General features: G+C 32.1%; 3 protein-coding genes across 3 annotated transcripts in view; 2 read left to right on the top strand and 1 right to left on the bottom strand.

Moving 5' to 3' along the window:
• Positions 1–1,350, top strand: part of LOAG_17053 (actin-1) — a 9,064-nt gene extending 7,714 nt beyond the window's left edge. The window contains exons 4-6 of the mRNA XM_020449714.1: positions 415–567; positions 737–856; positions 1,025–1,350. Coding sequence (XP_020306735.1) covers positions 415–567; positions 737–856; positions 1,025–1,090 — 339 coding nt within the window. The 3' untranslated portion in view covers positions 1,091–1,350. The remainder of the gene's footprint in view (positions 1–414; positions 568–736; positions 857–1,024) is intronic.
• Positions 1,351–2,020: 670 nt separating this feature from the next.
• On the bottom strand, positions 2,021–4,383 carry LOAG_09788 (hypothetical protein; the record flags this gene model as incomplete). The annotated part of the gene is made up of 6 exons (XM_003145315.1): positions 2,021–2,116; positions 2,399–2,563; positions 3,137–3,507; positions 3,790–3,889; positions 4,091–4,156; positions 4,261–4,383. 6 exons carry the CDS (start codon positions 4,381–4,383, stop codon positions 2,021–2,023), a joined length of 921 nt encoding a protein of 306 aa, XP_003145363.1.
• Positions 4,384–6,764: 2,381 nt separating this feature from the next.
• Positions 6,765–8,108, top strand: LOAG_09789 (hypothetical protein; the record flags this gene model as incomplete). Its single annotated transcript, XM_003145316.1, has 3 exons — positions 6,765–6,918; positions 7,286–7,458; positions 7,926–8,108. The coding sequence occupies 3 exons, from the start codon at positions 6,765–6,767 to the stop codon at positions 8,106–8,108; spliced, it is 510 nt and encodes a 169-aa protein (XP_003145364.1).
• Positions 8,109–9,714: the final 1,606 nt, after the last annotated feature.

Here is a 9,714-nt window from a genome sequence, read left to right on the forward strand (position 1 = left end):
CAGGTTACGCACTTCCGCACGCAATTTTGCGTCTGGATTTGGCTGGACGGGACTTGACAGATTACTTAATGAAGATCCTCACTGAACGTGGTTACTCATTCACAACCACGGCTGAGCGTGAAATTGTGCGTGACATCAAGGAGAAGTTGTGCTATGTCGCCTTAGACTTCGAGCAGGAAATGGCAACTGCTGCATCGTCCTCGTCCCTTGAAAAGTCTTATGAATTGCCTGATGGCCAAGTGATTACCGTAGGCAACGAACGATTCCGATGCCCAGAAGCTCTATTTCAGGTCAGCTGGGAATTTTTGACTCTTTATATAGAAGGAGCTAAGATTACAATGTAAGCAATTTATTTGGGGAATTTCCTTTCTAATTGAAATTTTGATTTCTTTGCAAAAAGAAGAATCTTTTTAGCCATCCTTCTTGGGTATGGAATCTGCTGGTATTCATGAATCAACATACAACAGCATCATGAAGTGTGACATCGACATCCGAAAGGATCTTTATGCTAACATTGTCCTATCCGGTGGCACAACTATGTATCCTGGCATTGCTGATCGAATGCAGGCAAGATTCTTATTCTTGAACCATATATTCTTGAGAACTGGTCAGTATGAAAAAAACAGATGTGCATAATTAAAAGCTTGGCTTTAGAAATTTATTCCTTCTCGCTATTTCTGATCTTTTTACTTTTTTTATTTTTAAAGGAAACGCTTAATTTATGTGAACATTGCAGAAAGAAGTGACAGCCCTGGCACCAAGCACGATGAAGATCAAAATTATTGCACCACCAGAGCGCAAATACTCCGTATGGATTGGTGGCTCCATCTTGGCTTCCCTATCCACCTTCCAACAGGTACAGCTACTTTTCAATGTTTTTTTTCTTTTTGTAATAATTCAGGAATAGATTTGAAACAAATTTATCAGTACAAAAGTGGGAGAAGTCAATGCTTCAGCAAATGAAGGCATTGTCTGATTATTTAACAATGGTAGCGTAATCCACTGAATTTTCAACAAATTATAGATGTGGATCTCGAAGCAGGAATACGATGAATCTGGCCCATCAATTGTACATCGTAAATGCTTCTAAGCTTTTTCATTGCTTGTATATCAATCGAAACGTATACGAAAGTGCTCAAACAGCATCTGCAACATGCGTGCACACTACGCTTTCATATATCGCCTTCTTACACATGCTTTTTATCATTATTATCTTATCTGGTGCTGGAAACCTCTCAGAATGATTCTCTGATATTAAAAGATGTCAAACAAAGGAGTTGTTCTGTTGCCTGTTCAAAATTCTGTAACAACACTGCCAACCTTAACTTTCTTAGATGACATAAAGTTCTCAGTATTTTCACAGATCCACGCGAATTTCTCATTTATATTGTTTTGTCAGAAACAAACGCATACAACAATTACGATTCTTTATTGGCACATGTTTAAAGGCAAATTATCAAACATAATTTATCATTACATTGAATCCCTACCACTGTTTGAAATTTTGCTTAAAAGATTTAAAATTTAAAATTGGCGGTTTAATATGTGTGAAAATTTTTCCAAATTTCATGACGTGACGTGAAAGTTCATTAGGTAATACTTCTAATATAATTATCGCTATTAGCAACTGATTTAAGAACTTCAAGTAAAAAAAAAATAGTTTGACTGAATTTTCATTTCTAATTAACAATTTTATTTCTTATATGCGAAGGCTTTCAGTCATAATATTTAATCAAAATCGTAACCGAAGATTTCAACCAGTTGACTCATATCTATCATTGAGATCAAGCAGACTAAAGCATCACACAAAAAAGTTTGTAAAGCTCGGCTTAAGCTCTAAACCAAGCATGAAAAACAGACAATTTTGAAAAGATAAGCTTCTAAAAATAATCGACAGACACTAACAAGCAGCCTACCTTGTTTTTTTTTTTTGTTCCACACAATATTTGGACGACATCTGGTGAAAAGTGAGAAATAATTAATCATCAAAAAATATTCATCCAATCTATTTCTCATTTCTTCAATTTTTATATCGAGTGCGGAAAGCTATTGCAGTACAGCAAACAGCGATTGTAAATGATGCAAATGAGACCATTAAAGCGGTAGAAGTTGAAACCTGGAAGTAAAATTAGTTTACTTAGATTTTTTGATTTTTAATTATTGCTTTTGATTTCATTCTATTCCCATGGAACATATCATTGTTAAATTTTAAAGGAAAACAGGAAGAAAAATGAACAATTCAAAGTAATTTGTAGTGGTTTTAATTAACAAATCTTGAGATTTTTTTCGCTTTTTGCACTCAAAGAGTATTTAACATAGGTACTGAAGCTAACTCAAATGACACTTTCTCCATGCTGAATGAGTAGAGCTATTGAATTAGTATCAATCACAAAATTACTTTCGAGCAAAACAATTTCGTTTGGGTAGGATGTTGAAGCAAATTTGCATAAGCCATTGTAGTTTCCACTGGACAACACGAAAATAAGGAATCTTCAAGAAAATAAAACTGTGGGATAAATACTCCAATTGGTCCAAAACTAGCAATCACTAAGGTTTGCCTAAGCTGAAATATTTTCATCATGTAAAGAAAGATAAGCCTTAATGTGCCAATTTTCAACATTCAACTAATTATCTAAGGTTGTTATCAGCTATTTTTGACAGATACAATCTAAAAGGTATGCTGGTAACGCAATCCGTACGATCCGAAATTATATCACTGAGAGCGATAACTGTTGTTGGTGTTATCAATAATAGGTTTTTTAAGGTTTTTGTGATAATCAGTTATCAGATATAAGTCCTGTCATCTAATAGCTTATTATCATAAATTGGCAATGTGTTGTTTTTCTATCACATTTAGCGCATGTTGCTAGTACTTAACTTGAAATGTCGACGTTTTGGAAGTAAGGAAATAAGAAAGAAAAGTGATAAAGTTTTGAAAAAGATATGAATATTGATAAGACTATATCAATACTCATATAGAGATGTTATCATATTGATTTTAAAAATATTGCCAATACCAAATGATAGTAATACCAAAAATTCATAATAGGTACAGTTAATCATGGTCAAAGTTACGGTATAATCATAAAAATGTGCATGATGAGTTAATGGTTAATTTTATTCGCCAATAACTTACCGATAAAAGTGAAATGGAACACTGTATCATAATAGGATATATTGTTATTGGTGACAAAAAATCCTCAGTATCAAGCAATAAGTCGGGAACGGCTTCCCATTGTAACTGTGGTTTGGTGCGGAGTAGCTGCTGGAATGCTTTTTGGCGACTATCCGGTATAGCATCCCAACCAAGACGAACTCGAATTTGCCAAACTTTCCGCATTCGATTGGTGGAGGATCGCTGAAACTTATTGTGTTCAAGGTTACTTGCTCCATCGAATAATTGGCAGAGTGGGGCCGATCGGGAATCTCGTTCTGGAATACCGTTTTTTAAAAAGCTGGCCCTGTGGTTATTCTGCTCCGTCCAACAGTCAACAATGCGAAATGGTTCTGAAAAGTTAAAGTAGAAATTTTCTTATCCAAGTACATGAAAATTCCAACTTCCTGAAAATAAGAGAGGCTTATTTCAAAAGTAAAACTATCATTTTTTTTTCAGACAAACTTTCCTTTCTGTTCTATATGTTGGCATCATCAAAGATTATTTTACTATCCAAACTTTTTCATTGATTTTCCATTCAAAAAAATGAATCATCGGTTTTTTTTTTTTAACTCTAAAAATTACATGAAATTTCTTTATGCAATATTTGGAAGTGAATTATTTGCAAGATTTACCATGTTTTGACGAAATCATTAAACTGATATCAAAACCGATTTGTACTGATGAATTTATTGTAACTGATTCACCATTAAGATCAGCAGCTAAGACAATATCCTAAATAGAGATATTGGGATTGTAAAAAATAAGGGTAGATTATCAAAACAATCAATGAGCAATTGTCATTTCCACTATCAACATGTTGAGTAATGTTGAGCTTGTTTTAAAAATCAGATTAATCTAAAAAGACAAAGCAAACAAATGAATGCACTGAGGAATGAATCAAAATAAGAAATAAAATTGAATTGAAAAACATACTTTCAACATTTGATCACAAGCAAATTCGAATTTATGAATTGTTTTACTGTCAGTTACCAATAAAATCTGAAATTATATCATTATTTGTTAAGTGAAAATTGTTTCTATTGATGTGTTTACTAAGGATAACATATATCCATTAAATGAAACTTTATATTCTAAGAAATAACTTTTTGTGTCGTATCTTTTGATAAACAAATTTCTGGTATCAGCATATTGATAGGTTGTGAATCTGCATGCATTTCCATTTCACATATTTTGGTATCATTTAAACCAATTAGTACGAGTTTCATCGGTTCCTTGAAGAAATTAGAGTTTATCAATATTGTATTGCATAAAATGCATATTATCCTTCTCCCCCGTTCCCGGCTTTTCTATGAGGATTTTTTAAAGAGTAAGCATAGTGTGAATGACATACATATATTTTTGTTTGTAGTTGTAAGTCACTCAATTCCAATGTAATTTTCAAACCATTTGGCAAACATTCAGCAGTAATATATTGATCCAATTCAAATAGGTTATTGACTGAAGTTAAATTTCCAGAACATCCTGAAATTTCTAAAAGGTTAAATATTCCATACATGACTGGAAACAATATTGTGGAAGAACCTTTAAAAAATAAGATATATCTAACTTTTTGTCAGAGTTATGTCAGATATACCATTGGAATTTAATTATATATTTATTTCGTAAAAGAGCATATGTGTCAAAGGTCGTAAACACTGTCAACATAATCGCTGCAGCAACTATAATTTAAAAAAGAAATGAATTTTCTTACCTTTCAGGACTGAAATCATAGATAAAAGAACACAAAACATGCATCGCATTTCATTTGTTGTTATTTTGTAAAATCACACTACTAAATATCTTATTTTATAGTATTTAACTGGAACTAAAGCTGAACTCCGCCTTCTAACTTTCAGGCATGATAAATTTGAAATTTCTGATTGACACATTAAGCGCAACATATGTGACAATGGAGGTAAGAGCTGGCAGTGCAAAGAATTTTGATATTTCTTCTGGAGCTATTAGTCATTTGCATCTGACGTGTACGAGCATGGCAAGCTAGTTTTTATTTTTTAATTCATTTAATCAAATCTTCAAAAATTCTGATGCAGAATGAAGAAAATGTTTTTTCTTGAAAAACACACAAAATGAATAATTTATCATAACTGCCTAACCAATTCCTCATTGAAAAATATTAATTAATAAGCGATATGATGGTAATAATTCGAACTTGTATCATCCAATTGATACATAAAAGACAATAATGGGACAATGCGGTAAGCACTCGCTTTCATCCGCCGTTCTCTTCCGCCACCAATGAATTAGTGGGTGGGTCATTGTCATTCGACATGGCATCCATTTGAAATTATTATGTACACTGCAACAATGAAAAAAAAGAATTAGCTATTGATCGATTGATTTACCTGATTACCTGAACAACACATATACACCATTCTCTCTCAGATATTCCACTGGGATATTGCAAAAACTCTCAGCCAAAGCAGAATAGTTGTTTTAGGAAAAACCGAAAAGAAACACAATATATGATGAAAAAGAAACGAGTTGTGATGGCAGGGTGAATGCACGACCCAGTGACCCAAATTTCCGGGATTATTTTTGTATCCTCTTCGAACATCGAAACAGCTGCGGAATTTCCATGCTCACTTTCTTTAAATGTCTTGATCAGCGAGATTGTAATTGCCTTTAGTCAAGTTTGTCACAAATCTAATTTTTAGTTTATTGAAATCTGTAAGGTTTGCAAGTATGTAGACAGCCTGCGTACAATGAATCTTTAAAAATGTAAACTTAATTGTTAATATTATCAGTTCATAGATTTCCTCATATCTTCTAAGACTATGATGATGGATACTGATTGCTATGTTATCGTTTTACTGGACAAACCCCACTTTAAATTTTGAGAGAATAGTGCAGTCACACATGCACCATAAAAATGCATGTAACATTTCCGGTATCGATCGGTTTTCAAATTTACCGATGGATGTTTTCATCAAATGAAGGTTATAGGAGTTATGGAAATTAAAACAAATTTCCCAGAGGAAAAAATCAATCGATCCGATACTCTCAAATGCACTGAAAGCAAATAAATAGGACGGAACATTTTCCGTAAAGCAGTAAATGATGCGATGAATTTCTGTTTTGATAACCACATGTGATCAGAAGATTTCCAGTCTGTTGCAAATCTCAAAACTTTATTCTGATTTTACAAATGTCTACTTCTTCATCTTTCTGAATACTCAAAATAAACTTCCTTCTGAACAAAACAGCTCAGTTTCTCTTCCAAATGAAAAAAGAACTGTCTTATTGTTATCTTATCAGCAAAGTCTCCTTTTCATGAACAGTTTTAATATTAATTTATTACTTCAAAGCTGCTCAACAATTAGAACCTTTCATTTCTGAAAACAATTTGATTAAATAATTCTGATCTGTCAAACTTGGCTTCATTCTATAAGAGGTTAAGATGACAAGAAGCCAATGGAAGTAAAGATGTTGTAAGAATCTACCGTAGCAAAAGAAGAAATGGTGACATTTTTTTGATGTCTTCATAGAAAAAAAAAAAGGAAACATGAGAGGAATGTTGAAGTGATGATGCGTTGAAATAATAATTGGCCGTCAATTGGAATTAATTATGTTTCTATTTTGTAGGCGAATGACTTCATCGATATTATGTATACTATCATATTTGTTTGCATTTATTCTAGCTGCAAAAATTCCGGAAAAATCAATCAGAAAAGTTCATCTGCCGCAAACGAATTGTAAATTCTCTGTACATAATGGTGGACCAAACGGTAAAGAAATTTCGGGTTAGTACCGTTTGAATTTGTTTTAATAATCTTGCTTTTAAAGATTCCAGCTTCTCAAATTTAAAGTTTTAAATTTCAGTAGAATGGTGAAAACATAGAGGCTCGTGGTTATTGTATTTGAGATATAAATAATCAAGAAATACTTATAATACTGAAGTAATTCCCCATTGCAGACTCTTCATACTTATTTACTAATTAAAATGCTTAGTTTTGAAAAGATTAAATTAATTTCAGCTTCCATTGCATTGCTTTAAACTCAGTAAATTTTGCGTAGGGATTTTATCGTCATTTTTGATTTAAATTATTACGAAAATTTTCACAATTTAATTCGAAATCCAGTGTTTCACTTGGTGAACTTCCTTTTTAGGTACGAATTTGTACTCAGAACTGTACTATAAAATAAAGTGCGACAAAGAAAAGGGTTACTGTTTACATGTTGCAAATTGTACAGTAAAAAGTGACAGGGAAAGTATGGAACCGTATCTTATCATCGATGAACATGGTTGCACCTTGGAACCAAGCTTGTTCGAGCATGTACAGGTGTGTTATATAAATTAGTAAAAGTCCTTCCGACAGGTAAAGAACAAACTGAAAGGGAAATTTGACAAGATTAATTGCCGAGTTTTTGGATTCGATTCTGAATAAGAGAGAGTAATTTATAATATGAATGGAAATTAATAAGCCTGAAATCATGAAACCCTCAGGAATTAAAGATAATGACTAAGAATAATCTGACCACATTCTCAATCCCAATGTTTTTGAGTTTCAGTCGTAAAGAGAAGTTTCTTTTTTCAACATAAGTCGGGTAATGGGAAATTTACTTTTGTCCACTGGTGATTAGGCTTAAACTAATAAATTCAAAAATGGTTTAATTTGATTTTTGAGCCTAAAAATGATGGAAAAATCATACACATTTGTAAAATTTTATCTGACCAATGGAAAACAAGATACTAGAAGCAAGTAAATTAAATAAAACGTTTTTGTGGAAAGGTTCAAAATCATTTCAGTACGAAGATGACTTTACGGCTGGAATCTACAATCCATTTCCGATCCGATTCCGCGGATCCAGCTCATCAGTGCAGTTTTTCTGTTCCACTACATTAGTACCAACAATTGATGGTGAATGTTCCCGCAAAATGTGCACTTGGAATGAATACAGTTCCAACCATAATTCTGAGAAAAAAAATTAGACTTTCATTTATTGCAAGAGAATATTACTTGCATGGTTCTGGTATATCTGCAAGAAAGTCAAACTTCATAATGGCACAAAAGCCATTTAGCCATTTATTTTCATAAGTAACGAAAGTGTGCATTTGCGATTGTATATTTGACAGCTATGATAGTGCAACATGAGGTCACATATTTAAAATACTTGTCCAAGATTCATTTAGTTCTACCCATACTGTCGTTGTACCATTATCTATGTTCATTTGATACCGATTTTGAAAAAGACGGAGATCCAGTCTAAAATTTTACAAAAGCATTTTCAATAAAATGTATTTACGATTCGAACAGTTTTCTTAATTTATATACAAGGAATTTAAATGACCCTTTGATTGTTGGTCAACACAGAGTTGATTGATTTGTTCAAGTAAACATAAAATAAGACGATCAGGTTTCAAAAAGCGAATCAATCAGGCGAATACATGTGGAGACCTTTCGTATAAATGAAGATTATTTGGAATTCAAATTTGAAAATAAATCAAGAAACTCCACTTTGTTCTTCGAAATTTGGACGTTTTTATCACATTTCATTAGAATTTTGAGAATGAACAAAGGAAATTAACTTTATTAAAAGCATATAAAAGAATATCCAAAATGTCATCATGTCGATTAATGTCACCTCACAATTTTCGGTAAACGACATATTCAGTATTCATTTACACTTGGCTAGTATACCATCCTGAAGTAAAAAATCAACTAATATTTCATCAAGCAAAATTGACAGTCGTGATATTAACACTTTTTAATCTATTATAAGTTCATAGTAAAAAAAAAAAATAGAAAGTTCAAATTTTTTGTTTACAGAACTGAAGATTGCTTGCCATCTTTACCATTTGACAAACATGAAATCTCTCTGACTGCTGATCGATATTTAAGTTCTGTTCTGCTGGCATACTCAAAAGGCCATCCGCAACTTTAATTCCTCAATATTTTGAGCACCAGATCCACCAGAACTTAATAGAGAACATGGAACATATTTTAAATATTGGAAAAATGAAATGAAAAATAAAAATATAAAAAACCGGAAAGTGAAAAAAAAGCAAGCAAAAAGATGAGAACAAGGAAAAAGTCAGATGAAATGAAAAAAATGATGGGATGAGCAGTTGAAGACTATTGAAATTTTGTGCAGAATTTTTCAGGGAATTGACCTTTCCTTTAGAATTAGACTGGTCGTTTTTGACTTTCACTTAATACCCTTTAAATTTATTTCTCCCTCTTCTTTTCTTTAAATGTATCACTACATTTTTATTTGTGAAGATTTATTTAATTAAATCTGCTGTACATTATGTTAGGCTTTAATTTTTGCCTTCAAATGAGATGAAATTGTTCTTTCCCATCTGAAAAACGTATTTTCAAACTAAATTCTCTAATTATTGTTTTCTATCTCTCGAAATATTTCAAAAAATAAAGAAAAATAAAACTGCTGAAATTATTTCTTTTGTGGTACATCGAAAGAATGTCTTTCTAATTCTCATGAGAGGGACAGCTTATAGTTTGTTTTTTTTTCTCTTTTTTTTTTCATATTTGCAGACGTGTACAGCTAAAGTATATAATATTAAAAATAAGGAAAAG

This window comes from Loa loa (assembly GCF_000183805.2).
Source record: "Loa loa unplaced genomic scaffold supercont3.36, whole genome shotgun sequence".
NCBI lineage: Eukaryota > Metazoa > Nematoda > Chromadorea > Rhabditida > Onchocercidae > Loa > Loa loa.